Consider the following 17,705-nt stretch of genomic DNA (forward strand, 5'->3'; position numbering starts at 1 on the left):
CTTTTTTTTTGTTTGCAGAGCTGTGGGAAGGTGTGAGCCGACTATGGAGAGGTGTAAAATGTGCGGAGCTGTGACCCAAACCCAGTGAGGTACGTGGGTGCTGTGAGCCCAGTGTAGGGACAGGTCGCTGAAGCTCGAGCTCCTCACAGAACACACGTGCCGGCCATAACCTCCCGAAATCGTACTGGGCATGCGCACTGCAGTCTGCCACACTACTCGGCAGTCAGCGCGGAAAGGAAATTGACGCATGCGTAGTAATAGTCTCTCTTCACCGGATAGGTATTGTTATGGAAACCGGTCTCCAAGCTTTGTCTCGCATACACAGTGGGTGAAACATGGCGCTGCCCGGGCCCGTCCGTCGGCAGTTAGACTCTATGACACGCAGCATTTTTCATGATGTGAGGAGAACGGTGCCAAACAAGAGCGAAGTGACTGGCAGCAGCGGTGAGCATGGGACGGGCGCCGAGCAGGGGGCACTATACGTGGCATTAGGACTGTGTGGGGGCTTGTGTCTGCTGCCCACCCTGGCTCTGCACCCCCTGTGTGCCCCTGTAGCTGCCTAGTATACAGGTAGACCATGTGTCAGTGCCGTGTCACCATACATCCACTATATAGGCGACGTGTCGCAGGATTTCTCCCCCACTGGGTGTGCATGGCGCCCTCTCCGAGACCGGCCTTTACATGTTCCTCAGAGGCTGAAGTGCTTTCACTATACAAAAGCACTTCCCAAGCCTCTGTCACTCCAGCTCTATTCCTCACCCAGCCCTGTCGCCTCCCCAGTGCAGTCTGATATTTTACTTGTGCCCGTAGATTTGAATGAGTGCGCGTAATCCGATCGCGCCTTTAGGTGTGGCTTCAAGTAAAGGAATTGTAAGGTGGCGCTGGGCTGGGAATAGACCCTAGGAAGTGCTTCCACACCCCGAAAGCACTTCAGCCTCTTTTATATTAATTCAAATAGTGATTTCTCGTTTACCTAGCCAGTAGAAGACATGGATGGACTTGTCTTTGCAGGAGCTACATGTGCGTATAATGAGCTTCGTTTTGAGTCTCAGACTTGACGTCGAGAAATTTCAAAGAGTGACCTCCACTTCTTACAGCCCGATGTTCCTATGGCAAGCAGCCATGCGAGTCACTGAGTTTGCGGGCACCATCAGACTGCACTTACATGCCATCTCAGTGGAGTGTGATTTCCGGGCACTGACAGAATGAAGAAGATGGAGATTTCTGTTTTTCCCATCTTCTCAACCTAGAGAATCAGAGTACAGGGTTGATCAGACTGTCATTTGCTCACTTGCTGACTGCTGAGTAGGAGACCCACCATCTACGGTGGCTCAGCATCCAAATCAGACTCAATTGTCTCATTGAATTACCATGGAAATCAGGTTTTACCCAACTTATTACTGAGACGTTAAACCCAATTAATAAAAATCGGCTTCAGTATCATTCTAAGGCGACACTTTATTACTATTATTATACATTTTTATAGCGCCATTTATTCCATGGCGCTTTACATGTGAATACGGGGCAAATATAGACAAATACACTAAACATGAGCAAAAAACAAGGCACACAGGTACATAAGGAGGGAGGACCCTGCCCGCGAGGGCTCACAGTCTGCAGGGGATGGTGAGGATACACTAGGAGAGGGTAGAGCATGTTGTGCGGCGGTTCAGTAAGTTCAGGATCACTGCAGGCTGTAGGCTTGTTGGAAGAGGTGAGTCTTCAGGTTCTTTTTGAAGGTTTCTATGGTAGGCGAGAGTCTGATGTGTTGGGGTAGAGAGTTCCAGAGTATGGGGGAAGCACGGGAGAAGTCTTGGATGCGGTTGTGGGAAGATGAGATGAGAGGGGAGTAGAGAAGGAGGTCTTGTGAGGATCGGAGGTTGCGTGTAGGTAAGTACCGGGAGACCATGTCACAGATGTATGGAGGAGAAAGGTTGTGGATGGCTTTGTATGTCATTGTGAGGGTTTTGAACTGGAGTCTCTGGGCGATAGGAAGCCAGTGAAGGGCTTGACACAGGGGAGAGGCTGGGGAATAGCGGGGGGACAGGTAGATTAGTCGGGCAGCAGAGTGTAGGATGGATTGGAGTGGTGCTAGAGGGGAGTCCAGAGAGTAGGAGGTTGCAGTAGTCGAGGCGGGAGATGATAAGGGCATGCACTAGCGTTTTTGCGGTGTCGCGGTCAAGGAAAGCACGGATCCGGGAAATATTTTTGAGTTTGAGACGGCAGGAGGAGGCAAGGGCTTGGATATGTGGCTTGAAAGAGAGGGCAGAGTCGAGGATCACGCCGAGGCACCGGGCGTGTGGGACTGGGGATAGTGAGCAGCCATTGACATTGATAGATAGGTTTGGTGGAGGAGGGGTAGAGTGAGATGGGGTAAAGATGATGAATTCTGTTTTGTCCATGTTCAGTTGTAGAAAGCGAGCAGAAAAGAAGGCTGAAATAGCAGACAGACAGTGCGGGATTTTGGTAAGTAGGGAGGTGAGGTCAGGTCCGGATAGGTAGATCTGCGTGTCATCGGCGTAGAGGTGGTACTGCATACCATGGGATTCTATGAGCTGTCCCAGGCTGAACGTGTAGATGGAGAAGAGTAGGGGTCCTAGAACAGAGCCTTGAGGAACACCGACTGACAAGGGGCGAAGTCAGAGTGTACAGCATCACAGAGGCTTATGTCTTACCATAGACATTGCTGGCCTGTCACTAGCATGGCATATGCCATCAACAAAGGCCAATTTTACCTTTAAAAGTCGCTCCTGGCGGCGTAGTTCCTAGTTTCCTTGCCTAGGTGGTCCTGAATCACTGGTAATACCACTCTACCCCCATTATCACCACCTGCATACTACAACATGGACAATTCCCATTGTAGTTCCAGCTCCCGCATGAGAAGTAGATGGCGACCGCTCCTGTTGGGTGATGCCGGGAGAGATGATCTGCGCCAGTTTTTGCGATACAAATCATGTTACTGGTTACTGATTATTTTCTTCTCGTCTCTTTTAGAGGTCGACATTGTCTCTAGCTTGCCGCTCCAGATGTCGCTCTACTTCAACACATTTTATTTCCCCTTCTGGTGGATCTGCGATGTTTTAACACTTCAATTAAAGGTACTAATTAAAATGCTTGTGTTGATGAAAATGCTAAATAGTGTCAATCTAGCCGATTAGTCATTTAGCCTCCTATGGCTATCATACGTTCCCTTTTCATTAGACATTCGTCATGAATAGCTTTACATGTTTTATGAGATGCTTCTTGTCAGTGTCACAGATCACAGTAGGGAAATAAATGGCATATGGTACCTTTCCACCATGTTGCTGGTGCAGCTGGCATCTCTGCTGAAAGATTAGATCATATAGACTTACTTTTCAGGCGAGCTGCGCCAAAGCATAATGATGAGATCAAGGCTTATGTTTTTCTGAAATCATAAAGAACTCAGTGCTGAGGATTACAGGGAGTCTTGGGTCTCCCTCTGAAAACCTGGAAAAAGTGACAATTTAGCGCCCATTTGTAGGATAGGGGATCAATGTCTGATGAGGAGGAGACTGATTGGCGCAGCGGTTGAGCGTACACCCTGCCCGTCCAGTTATGTCTATGGGGATGACAGAAATAGCCGCCTGCCTTGTCACTGTATACGGGTTGCTGTTTGGAATACACTTAGGCCTGAATCATCATTGCATTTCCGCCAGTTTTTTGGCATGAATACCCCTCAATTATTGACTGTCTGATTTGTCACAAATTCATAATAGATTTGCGCTTTTTTCCAAGTTATCTTTTGTGGTCTTGCTAATTTTCTGATTTTTACATCAGTCACTTTTTCAGATGTTTTAGATATATTCTTCAAATGTGACTTTTTAAGAAAAAAAAAAGATGCAGAAATTGGCACAACAATGATCAAAGGCTTAGATGGCCGAAATTGGAAGTACCACCAGTCCTGGCCATTGAAACCAGAGTCAGGCTGTAATTTTCCTCCCAGCACCCTCTCTAGGATGTCACCCATACAAAACTTATTGTAAGATGCTGAAAAAGGCATATTGATGATCGAGGTTGTAACCCTTTTAATATGAAAGTCATCAATCTGCGAGTCAGGCTCATTTCTCCTACTTCAAGAAGCGTTACATGCCCCCATTCGATGAATGACTAGCCACATAATACTTAAGCCAAGTCAACTAGAGCCAAGGCTGCTCATTTTTAGCTGCTGTCCCATCTGGACCCATTCAATAGCTATTGGGGTACAGTGAGTATCCATTGCTATTAAGTCGCGCGCACTGTGTCAGCCACAGCCGCCGTGCGGTCATGTGTCCCCACTACTTAAGGGAATGAATATTCAACCCTCTACACCTATGGGCTGAAAAACTTGGCTTATATTCGAGTATATACGGTATGTTGTCAATTTTTTTTTCATTTTAAAAATTACAAAAAGGGAAATGGATCCATGCAAGAGTTTGGATACCCTTGTAGATTTTTTGCTCAGATAACTTTGACCAAGGTTTCAGACCTTAATTAGCCTGTTAGGGTTATGGCTTGTTCATCATTTATTTTAAGAAAGGCCAGGTGATGCAAATTTCCCAGCTTTATAAAAACACAGTCTCCTCTAACCTTGTACCAAAAAGCAGCAATGTTTTTTTTATAAGCAACTGCCTAGCATTCTGAAAATTTATATGGTGGAGGTCCACAAAGCAGGAGAAGGCTATAAGAAAATACCAGTGTTTTCAAATTGCCCTTTTCTCCGTTTGTAATGTAATTAAGAAATGGCAGTTAACAGTAACAGTGGAGGTCAAGATAAGGTCTAGAAGATCAAGCAATATTTTAGTGAGAGCTGCTCGTAGGATTGATAAAGAGGCAAATCGGAACCCCCCGCTTAACTGCAAACGTCTTCCAGAAAGTTTCAGCAGACTCTGGAGTTGTAGTACACTGTTCTACTGTTCTGAGACGCCTGCATAAATATGGCCTTCGTGGAAGAGTCATCAGAAGAAAACCTCTCCTGCGTCCTCACCATAAAATTCAGCGTCAGGGTATGTGTAGACAATCAGTAAACGCTGCGGGTTGGACCCTTTGTGCTTGTGCAGTGTCCAACCCGCAGCGTCCCAATGTTACAGAAAAGTGGATGGGATTTCAAGAAATCCCATGGCCACTCTTCATCCACAGATGCCTGCGGATCACCCGCGGAGACTAAGGCCAGGTTCACATTGCGTTAGTTCAGTCCGTTCAACGCATACGTTAAACGGACTGCGCTAACGCAAGTGCCGACTTTGGCACAGCGCTAGCGCAGATGGAGCATCTGTTAGCTCCATCTGCGCTAGCGGTAACAGACCCGGAAACGCTGCAGCCTGCGTCTCGGGGTCCGTCACTCAATGACGGCACATCGCTAGCGCATGCCCATTGTGGGCGTGCGCTAGCGATGCGTCCGACATTACATTCAATGGAAGTACAGGGAGTTACGTCAGCAGACAAGCGGCGCATGCGCCGGAACATCGGCAACCATCTGGGCTCTTCCCGCGGCGTCCATGGAACGCACGCAATCCACCGTCGCTAGGCGACGGTGAACACGTGCAGGCCAGAAGGATGCGTCCTTCTGGCCTGCACGTGTTCACCGTCGCCTAGCGACGGTGGATTGCATGCGTTCCATGGACGCTGCGGGAAGAGCCCAGATGGTTGCCGATGTTCCGGCGCATGCGCCGCTTGTCTGCTGACGTAACTCCCTGTACTTCCCTTTCCTTGCGACTCCCACGCTTATTGGCTAGCCTCAACTATTTAGAGCTCTGGAAGCAGTACCTAAGCCACGCCTCCTGACGAAGACCGGCGAAACGCGCGTTGAGGCGGCAGGCTAGGACTTCAGATGGTTTTCCGCATGTAGGTATTCTCCCCTTTAACGTACTTTTCCATTATTCTTGGCATCCCCTGACCTTATATATATGGCGTGCACTTTATCCCATTTCTCCCTATCCTGGCACTCCTTGCACTTTGCATATTATTAAGGATTGGTGTGCTCCCAGCATAGGTTTTGAGTGGGGCCTGGGTGGCTTAATTAGTGTAGCACCTGTATTACTACAGCACCTTAGCTAGCATTTGCACTTTAGAGTTTATATTTGGTATTTGCACAATTATACCAATTCTGGTTGGTTTTGTCATTTCTTTAGTATAGTGCAATTTCTTCTCCCTTTTCTCAGTATATGGTCAGGGTTTGGGCTATTGTAATTTATGCGGACCACCTGCATCTGTCTTTTACCTGCTTGGTAGTGTTTATTCTGCTTTGTTATTTTGTAATTAATAAATATTTGTTATATACTCCTTTGGGTCTCTTATGTTTGAGTTCTCCTTGGTTGTGCTATGTTATGTTTTGGAGTTTCTATTATTTTGATCCTGTGGTTTATCTTGTGTCTCTAAAGGTACTAACCATGCAGGGTGCCCAAACTTTGGCATCGCCCATTTTCTTTTTTGTCATTTTGTACATGTAAAAGATGACATTTTTATTAACGCCTAAAATGCATAGGAAATATTTCATTAACTTTAGGTCTTTTAGAGATCATAAAATCAACGTGTACAAAAATAGAGGGGCACTTCATGAACATTGCAACAACCAATCGCATATACGTTCATACAGGACAAGGAAGAGATCCCACAAAAAAATAAATAAAACCAATAATTTTATTAATCGGTATTTAAAAGACAAAATGTAAAAAAGCAGAAATGCCGTTATAAGGGACGCCGAGCATTAATCGAAACAAGGGGGCAGGAAAATAATAGCACCCTAGAGAAGAAAAATATACTACTGGGGAACAAATCCAATGAAAACCTGAAATAGGTGTACAGACGTAGTGTAAATCAATGTACAAGAGATAGAAACTGCTAACAAATAAGGCCCTCAGTGGAAATCAGTGATAAAACAAAAGGGTCAGTAAAAAAAAGCCCCTGAATAGAGATCAGAAATAATGCGACGGGTCAGTTAGATGTAAACAGGCTTAAATACAACTGCCTAAGTTATGATGATTAAAGCAATATCAGAGCAAAAATAAAGGTATTCTGCTCCAGAATATGGTAAGAGCTGGCCATATAGAGAATAAGTAGTAACACAGATGAATATAATAGAAGCAGTGTCTTACAATGTTTATAGGTTACAATTCATAATTTCAGGTTGTTTTAACCCCTTAGTGACAGAGCCAATTTTGTACTTAATGACCAAGCCACATTTTACAATTCTTACCTTTGTCACTTTATGAGGTTATAGCTCTGGAACGCTTCAATGGATCCCACAATTTGCTGGAATCAATGGCGGGCGCCATGTCACGTTTTGAGACCCCCTGATGTACCTAAACAGTGGAATCCACCCAATTCTAACTCCAACCCTAACCCCAACACACCCCTGATCCCAACCCTAATCCCAACACACCCCTAACCCTAATCCCAACCCTAACCAAACCCCAACACCACAACCCTAGCTCTAATCCCAACCCTAGTCCCAACCCTAACCCTATTGGAAAAGTCAAAATAAATGCATTTTTTTATTTTATTATTTTTACCTAACTAAGGGGGTGATAAAGGGGGGATTGATTTACTTTTTTTTTAAATTTTGTTCACTATGATAGACTATATCACAGTGATCAAAATGAACCAATATGAGAAATCTCCTATTGTTGCCGGGTGCTGGCCGGCAGATCTTGGCGGGTTCACTGCGCATGCACCCACCATTTTCTTCCCGGAAGAAGACGCCAAGGGCCGAGGGACAGAGCTGGAGGGATAGGGGCATGCCGGAGGTACTGGGGGGGGGGGGGGGGGGGGGGCTCAGGGGACCCCATTTTTCTTTCCTCTGGTGTGCTAGATCATATCAGAGGAGAGAGAAATAAATGGGAAATCAGCCTTTTTTTATTTGCAGTCACCGTTATTTGGTGAATAACGGTGATCGCAACACTGGGAACGGTAAAAACCGCCCCGAATCATGTTTTTCAGGGTCTCAGCTACCCCGATAGCCGAGACTCCGGAGATTTTCCGACACTGGGGGTGCTATACCCTTATTTCTCATGCCGTTGAAAGGAGTATCGGCGGTCGTTAAGGGGTTAAGCTGTTTTTTTGCATATCCAGTGAGTGAACTCTTAGAACTGCATGCTATAGGTGACCTGCTCCCATGTGTATGTCACTCAAGTCCTACTTTTGTCCCCTCCAGTAAGCTGAGGGATTTGTGTCCTCTATCTTCCCAGTGTGGCTGCTTAAGGGTAAGTTCACACAGGGCGTTTTTGCTGCGTATTTTTTATGCTAATTTTCAGCTGCTTTTTACAGTAACCAGCATAGCCTATGAGATTTCAGAAATCTCATCACACACATTGGGTTTTTGTGTGATCAGTATTTTGTGTTTTGCTGCGCTTTTTGGACATAGAGCATGTCACTTCTTTCAGCGTTTTTTCAGCGTTTTCCACCTATTGACTAAAAATGGGTGGTGAAAAAACGCTGCAAATACGCAAGGTTGACTTTTCTTGCAGCGTATTTGCTGCAGAAAAGTCAAGGAGAGCCGGCTGGGACGTCACACTCGGCTCTGCTACATCTAGATGGCAGGCTCCATGATGTGTCCATGCAGCCTGTCATCCAGCAGAGTGAACCTGATCCCCATTCACTTGAATGGGGGGGTCCGACAATACAGTGTTTGACACGCTGTCATAGGCAAACACCGCTTCTGATCGGCGGGAAAATCATGCCCGCCGGTCAGAGCCATGGTTCCCACGCTATCAGAAGACAGCGGGAGAGCTCAGCTGTGATCGGAGGTGTAAACTTCACCTCCGATCACTGGTGTCAGCTGATGGGACTACTGATCCCATCATCCGACACCTACATCCGCTAATTACAGTGAGAGCAGGAGCGGCGGATGGGAGTTTTCATCTGCCGCTCCTGTGCTAAAAAATAAATAATTTTTTTTAAAAATGGCGTGGGTTCCCCCCAATTTTGATAACCAGCCAGACAAAACTCACAGCTGGGGCCTGCAACCCCCAGCTGTCAGCTTCAGCAAGGCTAGTTATCAAGAATAGAAGGGTCCTCACGCTTTTTTTAAAAAAATTATTTAAAAACGGCATGGGGTCCCCCCATTTTTACAGCCAGCCTTGCTAAAGCAGACAGCTGGGGGCTGGTATTCTCAGCCTGGTAAGGGGCCACGGATATAGGCCTCCCCAGCCTAAAAGTAGCAGCCCCAGCTGCCCAGAAAAGGCACATCTATTAGATGCGCCAAATCTGGCGCTTTTCCCGCTTCTTCCCACTTGCCCTGTAGCTGTGGCAACCGGGGTAATGAGGGATTAATGTCACCTTCCTATTGTATGGTAACATTAAGCTGGCTTAGTAATGGAGAGGCGTCAATAAGACACCTATTCATTACTAATCCTATAGTAATTAAAGGGTTAAATAAACACACACACATGCAGATAAGTCTTTTAATGAAATTAAACACCACATTGTTTTGACCATCTTTTTATTGTTCTGCCATTCCAAAGCAAAGCCAACGATCTTCTGTAATTAAAATAAAATATAAAAGCAAAAGTATACTCCCTGATCTGTCGTAGTCCGATATAACGAGTATCCCATACAATATCTGGGCGAGATAAAGCTTAAGGTACCTTCACACTGAGCAACTTTCCAACGAGAACGACAGCGATCCGTGACGTTGCAGCGTCCTGGATAGCGATCTCGTTGTGTTTGACACGCAGCAGCGATCTGGATCCTGCTGTGACATCGCTGGTCGTAGCTAGAAGTCCGGAACTTTATTTGGTTGTCAGGTCGGCGTGGTTCGTCATGTTTGACAGCAAAAGCAACGATGCCTGCAATGGTTTTTCATGGAGCTAACAACCAGCGAGAACGATAAGTACGTCACTGGATCGCTCCTGCATCGTTCAGCTGTTGCCGGTGTTTGACGTCTCCTAGCGACCTAAACAGCGACGTTGCAGCGATCGGCTCGTTGTCTATATTGTTGCAGCGTCGCTTAATGTGACAGTACCTTTACACCCGGGAGTGCTGCTAATGCGACCGCTCCCGGCTGTAAGCAACTGGGAAATGAATGAGACACAGCGGTCGCAGGCTCAGTAACTAGCGGTGACTGAGCCTGCGCTCCCTCACAGTCTGACTGGAGGTAACCTCTGCACCGTGCGAAAATGTCAGGGAAGAGGTGTGTAATGTATCTATTCTACTCTATCTATCTATTCATTCTATCAATCCATTCATTCTATCTATTCTATCTATTCATTCGATCTATCTACAGGAAGTTGTTTTTTTTCTCTGTGTGCACTCAACTTTATTGGCATGCACAAAGAGAAAAAAACGCACCAAAAACGCACCTAAACCTGCATTTTTGGCATAGCTTCTTTCCTGCCAAGATGATCAGGATTTGCTGCAGAAAAAAATGCAGCAAAAACGCCCTGTGTGAACTTACCCTTATACTGTTGTTGCAGACTTGTCATTGGTGACGGTGTTTTTGTATTTTTGTAGTACGTTCTCCTTCCCGATCACTACAAATTCATCCTAGTGACTCTTCTGATCCTGATGTCTGTGATCGAAGTAATTCGGCTATACCTTGGATACAGTGGAAACCTGCAAGAAAAGGTACCCTAAAGCATGGTAGAACTGTGAGGCCGGGGATGGACATTTCTGGAACTGATCTGTTCAAAAAAGGTTTAACACTAAGGCCGGGATCACACATGCGAGAAACACGTCCGTGTCTCCCATGTGAAATCCAAGCTCTGGTGCCGGCACTCCAGAGCGGAGCGTGCGACTCCATGTGTTCCTATGCGGCCGCACGCTCCGCTCTGGAGTGCCGGCGCCAGAGCTTGGATTTCACATGCGAGACACGGACGTGTTTCTCGCATGTGTGATCCCGGCCTTATGCACATACCGTGTGTAGAATTCTTGATCCAGTCTGATGGCCACTGTGTGATCAGGAAGTGCTACTTTCCTTTGAGGTTATGTGGACACAACATCTTTTCCACTTTTTCTGAATGCTTTTTCATGTGGATTTCAGATGGAAGCCTCCTGAATAAGACATTGTGTTCACATACCCTTAGGACAGATTGACTCAATTTTCTTCCTGACCCATAAGTGATATTTCCTAATTGCTTCTGACTCAAAAGTAGAGACATTTGCTATTAATACCCACATTGCCACCAGGACAGTAATATTTTAAAATTTACCTGAAAAGATGCAAATTATTCTATTTTCTCATTTAGTAGGTCAGTTTACAAATAATATTGTCCAGGTATAAAAAAAAGCAATGGTAGTACAATGCAATAGTAAAATAGTGGGACATTTTATAAAAAAAAATGATGTAGTCGTTTGGGATGTGCTTGGATGTTATTACTTTAGATGACCCTTTACGCATATTTACGTCATATCGTGTCCCTGAATTTGATGCGGGATCCTGTGCTGACCCTGCAGCTTTCCCTCACATGACAGATGATTTTATAAGCCGTCATGTACCTTTTTACAGCTGTGCATGGATCGGAGCTCAACCTGCGGCTTTTAACCAGTTAAATCCCACTGTCAGTTTCTGACAATGAGATTTAACATGACCCGACCAGAAGTTTGTCATTCCGGCCACCCATCGGCACCCCTTTCATGTGACCAGAGGGTGCTGCTGGGTTGTCATGACAACCTGGGGTCTGCAGAAGATCCCTGTGCCTGTCATTACGATACTCCTGTGAACATAGGCTCATGGCCGGCGTTCATAGGAAACTGATTTTTGCTATGCATAGCAGAGCTAACAGCCTGCTATGTATAGCACAGATGATTGGGTGATCGCAGCTTCAAGAGTAACTGGATTATTGAAGTCAATAAAAAGTGGGGGGAAAAAAGTTTTTAAAAATTGTTGAAAAACACAATGGTACAGGTCACCCCTTTTGCCCCCTTGAAAATAAAACCATAACCCCCCCCCCCCCCCCCCCCCACACACACACACACACACACACACACACACATATATTTGGTATCGCTGCATCCGATATTTTAAAAATATTAAATAAATTAATCTGATCGGTAAATTGTGTAACGAGAGAAGAAATCAAAACGCCAGAATTACGTTTTTTTTTTGTTTCCGCAACATTGCAATAAAATGCAATAAAAGGCAATCAAAACATTGTATTAACCCACAATGGTATCAATAAAATGTCAGCGCAAGAAATAAGCTCTAAACCAGCCCCAAATCGTGAAAAATAGAGTCTCTGCTGGTCTCGGAAAATGGCAACAAACGCAAAAACTTTTTTTCATTCAAATTTCAGATTTAAAAAAACAACAAAACTATACGTTTGCTATCTGCGTACTTGTACTGACCTGGAGAATCCCATTACCCAGTCAGTTTTACCATATAGTGAACATGGTAAAAAAAAAAAAAATATACCATATATACTCGAGTATAAGCCAACCCCCCTAATATTGCCACAAAAAACTGGGAAAACTTATTGACTCGAGTATAAACCTAGGGCGGAAAATGCAGCAGCTACCGGTGAATTTCAAAAATAAAAATAGATGCTCCATACCGTTCATTATGGCCCCACAGCTGTGCCATATAGTGCTCTGCACCGTTCATTATTGCCCCATAGATGTACCATAGAAAGCTGTGCCATATAGTGCTCTGCACCGTTCATTATTGCCCCATAGCTGTGCCATATAGTGCTCTGCACCGTTCATTATTGCCCCATAGCTGTGCCATATAGTGCTCTGCACCGTTCATTATTGCCCCATAGCTGTGCCATATAGTGCTCTGCACCGTTCATTATTGCCCCATAGCTGTGCCATATAGTGCTCTGCACCGTTCATTATTGCCCCATAGATGTACCATAGAAAGCTGTGCCATATAGTGCTCTGCACCGTTCATTATTGCCCCATAGCTGTGCCATATAGTGCTCTGCACCGTTCATTATTGCCCCATAGATGTACCATAGAAAGGTGTGCCATATAGTGCTCTGCACCGTTCATTATTGCCCCATAGCTGTGCCATATAGTGCTCTGCACCGTTCATTATTGCCCCATAGATGTACCATAGAAAGGTGTGCCATATAGTGCTCTGCACCGTTCATTATTGCCCCATAGCTGTGCCATATAGTGCTCTGCACCGTTCATTATTGCCCCATAGCTGTGCCATATAGTGCTCTGCACCGTTCATTATTGCCCCATAGCTGTGCCATATAGTGCTCTGTACCGTTCATTATTGCCCCGTAGCTGTGCCATATAGTGCTCTGCACCGTTCATTATTGCCCCATAGCTGTGCCATATAGTGCTGTGCACCGTTCATTATTGCCCCATAGATGCTCCTTATAAAGCTGTGCCATTGCTGCTGCTGCAATAATAAAAAATGCCATACTCGCCTCTCTTGCTTGCAGCTCCTCAGCGTCCCGTCCCGGCGTCTCTCCGCACTGACTGATCAGGCAGAGGGCGGCGCGCACACTATATGCGCCATCGCGCCCTCTGACCTGCACAGTCAGTGCGGAGAGACGCCGGGAAGATGGAGCGGCGCCTGGCGGGTGGAACGCGGACAGGTGAATATGTAATACTTACCTGCTCCCGGCGTCCCGCTCCTTCCCCCGGACAACTGGTCTTTGGTGCCGCAGCCTCTTCCTCTATCAGCGGTCACCGTTACCGCTCATTAGAGAAATGAATATGCAGCTCCACCCCTATGGGAGTGGAGTCCATATTCATTTCTCTAATGAGCGGTCCTACGTGACCGCTGAACAGGGGAAGAGCTGTGGCACCCAGAGACCGTGGGACTGTAGGGACAGCGCCAGGAGCCCCAGAAGCAGGTAAGTATGCCTCAGCTCCCTCTCCCCCTCACCCGCCGACCCTGCTGCCCACCGTGACTCGAGTATAAGCCGAGAGGGGCACTTTCAGCCCAAAAATTTGGGCTGAAAATCTCGGCTTATACTCGAGTATATACGGTATAATTGTGGAGTTGCACTTTTTTTTGGCAATTTCACCACACATGGAATTTTTCCCCTGTTTTCCACAACACTATATGGTAAAATCAATGGTGTTATTCAAAAGTACAACTCGTCCCGCAAAAAACAAGCCCCCTTGCGTCTATATTGACAAAAAGATATAAAAGTTATGGCTTTTGGAAAAGAGGAGCAAAAAACAGAAAAAGGCCATGGTGTGAAGGTGTAAAAGGGGTTGTACAGGATTAGAAAAAATGGCTGCTTTGTTTCAGAGATAGTATTGCCTCAGACCATGGGTTGTGTGTGTTATTGTGGTTCAGTGCCACTTCACAGTACTAGACATAACCCACGGTCATGGATGGCGCTGTTTTTGAAAGAAACAACCCCTCTAAGCGACTAGTTAAGTAGCGTGTTTACCTTTTATGTTTGTTCAGTGCTGTTTTCTATTTTTCATTAGGTCCCTGAACTAGCTGGATTTTGGCTGCTCAGCATCCTTTTACAGTTGCCACTGCTACTTTTTCTTTTATGTGATCCTGGCGTTGAACCATTGCCACTTGAACGAGCGTCACATGGAATACTTGCAGCATTTTTGGTCTTTCAGATACCTATATCGTCACTTACTCTACGGAAGACTACCAGACGTCTTGCTGGGAGATTTCACCAGCTCGGAAACTTGGGAGAACGTGCATAAATGGTTTTAATCACTGTGTAAGAGGTGGTCACTCACCGCAAACAGGACCAAGGGCAGGACCTGCAGCCGTACGTACTGCTACATGTAGTACAGAAGCAGTGGGACTTGGAAATTGTTGGGTTTTGTATTGTTAATTCAACATCCTTTAAAGATAAGTGCTCTTGGTGCAGCTGGGAGCATCTGATGGTGTTTCAAGTGCCATTCCCACCCATCTACCATAGTAGACCTGTTCCTAAGTGCCAGCTATTGGACGATTTACTTTGATATCACTTTAGATGTATTGCTGTCTTACCTGGTGACATACCATTAGAACATGTCAATACTAAATGATGGGTGATGGTGGTGTGACCACTGGATCACTCAACAATCCTGGGAAAGAAGGGGCTACAGTTGTTTTCTTTGTATTGTTTGTCTGGTGCAGTTTATCTGCTGGATTAAATAAGTACTGCCATCCATTTGATATTGCTGGAGGTTCCAGAGGTCAGGCCACCATCCTAAAATGAAGGACATAACCCAGCAATCTTCCATGACTTTATAAGATGGGTATTACGCTTTAAATTTGGAATCAATCATTATTGGATCAATTTCTGATTCATTTTGGATGGAGGAGGTGTTAGACCACGGTGACACTATCAGTATGTGGTCAGTATTTTACATCAGTATCTGTAAGCCAAAATCAGGAGGGGAACAATCAGAAGAAAGTGTAATGGAAATACGTCACCAGTTCTGCATTTATCACCCACTCCTGGTTTTGGCTTACAAAATACTGACCAAATACTCAATGTGTGATCGTGGCCATACATTTGCAGCAGAACCAGTAGAAATTACTGTATTTTTCAGACTATAAGATGCACCGGACTATAAGACGCACCCAGGTTTTAGAGGTGGAAAAAAATATTTGAAGCAAAAAATGTGGTAAAATATTTAATAACATACTATTATATGTGGTGTTATTATATATAATAGTATATTATTATGTTGGGAGCTACGGGTAGAAGATGCTGCTGCGGGACTAGTGAGGTGTCTGTAAAGTACTATATGAAGGGGGGCTGATTATAAGAATGGGGGCACAGGGCTTATATTTAAAGCACCACTCCAGCACTGAAAAATAACACTGGAGTGCTGCTTTAAGTTCCCATGAGAGAACTATAACTGCCAGCATGTCCTGCAGATCCTATGGCATGCTGGGAGTTATAGTTCACCACCGCAGTGGCAGAGTGCTTTTTTTTGTGTTGTATTTACTAACCTTTTAATTAATTCTTACTTGTACAGGCTGTGCTCACATCAGTGCAGGTTCTGCAGCCAGCCACGCGAAAACCGAAAGTATCTATCTCTACAGCTTACAGGACCTGTGGTGAGGTAATGAAGGGCTGGAGCATCACATGATCGCAGAGCCATGTAGCCTCTTGTTACCTCACCACAGGTCCTGAAAGGAAGCTGAATTGTTTCTAGTGCGGTGTCTGCATATCCTGTTGTGACATAATGAAGAGGGAGGGCTCTGTGCTGTCATGTGATGCTCCAGCCCGCCCTCTTCATTACCTTATCACAGGTCCTATAATGATGGGATCACTCAGCATCAGCACAGCCCGGGCTGTGCTGTCCGGTATGCAGCGATCTCTCCTCTGGCCCCTGCTCCTGCCGCCTCCTTCTCCATCGGACACAGATCTCCCCAGCCGCTGCAGTAATCCGGCACTGGGGAAACCGTGTGGGTCCGCTGTTTAAGTGAAGGAATATTTGTTTGCTGCTCCCCGCCTGCTGCTCGGCACTCACAGATGGGCAGGGAAGGGGCTAATGAATATTCCCTCACTTTAAGCATCGGGACCACGTGGTTTTCCCAGCATCGGATTCCTGCAACATTTTCCTGCCTCCTGGGAGTGCGATCCCACTCTGCCGCTGCCCCCTCCCCACATGTTACATTTGGACCATAAGACACACCCCACACTTTCCTCCCAAATTTGGAGGGAAAAAAGTGCATCTTATGGTCTGAAAAATACGGTACATACTTACATTCCAGTTGAAGTGGGCATATCTCACGTGTCTTCAGAAACTATTACTGATACTAATTTTAAAATTTGATAAATATTTTTAATTTTTTTTTTTAATAAAAATATCACTGTTCCCAATTTTTTATTTGATTATCTTTAGAAACCTAATACTATATGGCATTGTCCACAAAAATGCAATGAAAGTGCAAGGTGTCAACACAGAGATAATGGTCAATGTCCAGTAAAAGTTAATATAATCCCAAGATTAAAATCCAAATTCAGAATAAAACATTTCAAAACCTTGGCACTTTTTGCATAATCCCAACCCAGAGTTTTGCTTTATGGCTTTGTCAGGGGCATGATGCCAGATCCATAAAGAATAGGTTGGGTTAATTTGATATGGAAAAGCTTGAATGGCTCACACAGAGCCCTTGCCTCAGTCCCATAGAGCAGCTTTCGAATTAAGTAGAACTGTTATTGCGATGCAGGCCTTTCGTCCAACATTTGTGTCTGACCTCTTAAATGCTTTTCCGGATTAATGGGCAACAGTTCCTACAATCACGCTCCAAAATCTTGTAGAAAGTCTTTCCAGCAGAGTTGTAGCTGTTATAGCTGCAGAGGAGGGACTTATTCTACACTGATATTTGTGGATACAGAATGGCAGGTCAAATCTTCTGTAGCTGTAATGTGGAGGTTTCTGTCGCAACTCTGTTGTGATAATACCCAGGGCCTTCTTCCCTGTCCCTAACGCTAGGGTCACACTAGCTATCCCTGCTCCCTGGATTTAATCTGATGGTGAAGACACCTGGGCCACTTGCCTTGCTGAACTCCTGAATCAGTCATATATCTGTCCCCTACCCCCACCCAGGGAAGTGGGGAAGTAATACTGTATGTATATACACAAACCAGACTAACAAGAGAGGATGTACAGGGATAAACGAAAATACCAAACATACAATTATGCACTCACAGACAGCAGAGAAAAGGAAGGAAAACCAAATAGGAAAGGATAATGAATTGCACACAGCTGAAACACCAAGCAACAGTCACAGATCAACACTCCAAACATCTCTACCAACAATCTACACCTTACTAGGCAGTACAAGACTAATACTGGCAATCCAGATTGCCAGTGGCTAGTATATATAGGAG

The 17,705-nt window shown here is 45.3% G+C and overlaps 1 protein-coding gene across 1 annotated transcript; it reads left to right on the top strand.

Annotated features, from left to right (window-relative positions):
* The first annotated feature begins 246 nt into the window (after window positions 1-246).
* TMEM17 (transmembrane protein 17) lies at window positions 247-16,691 on the top strand. Its single transcript, XM_069752603.1, has 4 exons — window positions 247-444; window positions 2,995-3,098; window positions 10,447-10,560; window positions 14,335-16,691. The coding sequence occupies exons 1-4, from the start codon at window positions 336-338 to the stop codon at window positions 14,566-14,568; spliced, it is 561 nt and encodes a 186-aa protein (XP_069608704.1). The 5' UTR covers window positions 247-335; the 3' UTR covers window positions 14,569-16,691.
* Window positions 16,692-17,705: the final 1,014 nt, after the last annotated feature.

Source organism: Ranitomeya imitator, chromosome 2, assembly GCF_032444005.1.
Source record: "Ranitomeya imitator isolate aRanImi1 chromosome 2, aRanImi1.pri, whole genome shotgun sequence".
In the NCBI taxonomy this organism is placed as follows: Eukaryota; Metazoa; Chordata; class Amphibia; order Anura; family Dendrobatidae; genus Ranitomeya; species Ranitomeya imitator.

Coding starts and splice junctions, on each gene's coding strand:
- TMEM17 (XM_069752603.1), top strand. CDS start 336: ATGGCGCTGCCCGGGCCCGTCCGTCGGCAGTTAGACTCTATGACACGC. Junction 3,099..10,446: donor TTTTAACACTTCAATTAAAG/GTACTAATTAAA, acceptor GTATTTTTGTAG/TACGTTCTCCTTCCCGATCA. Junction 10,561..14,334: donor GTGGAAACCTGCAAGAAAAG/GTACCCTAAAGC, acceptor ATTTTTCATTAG/GTCCCTGAACTAGCTGGATT.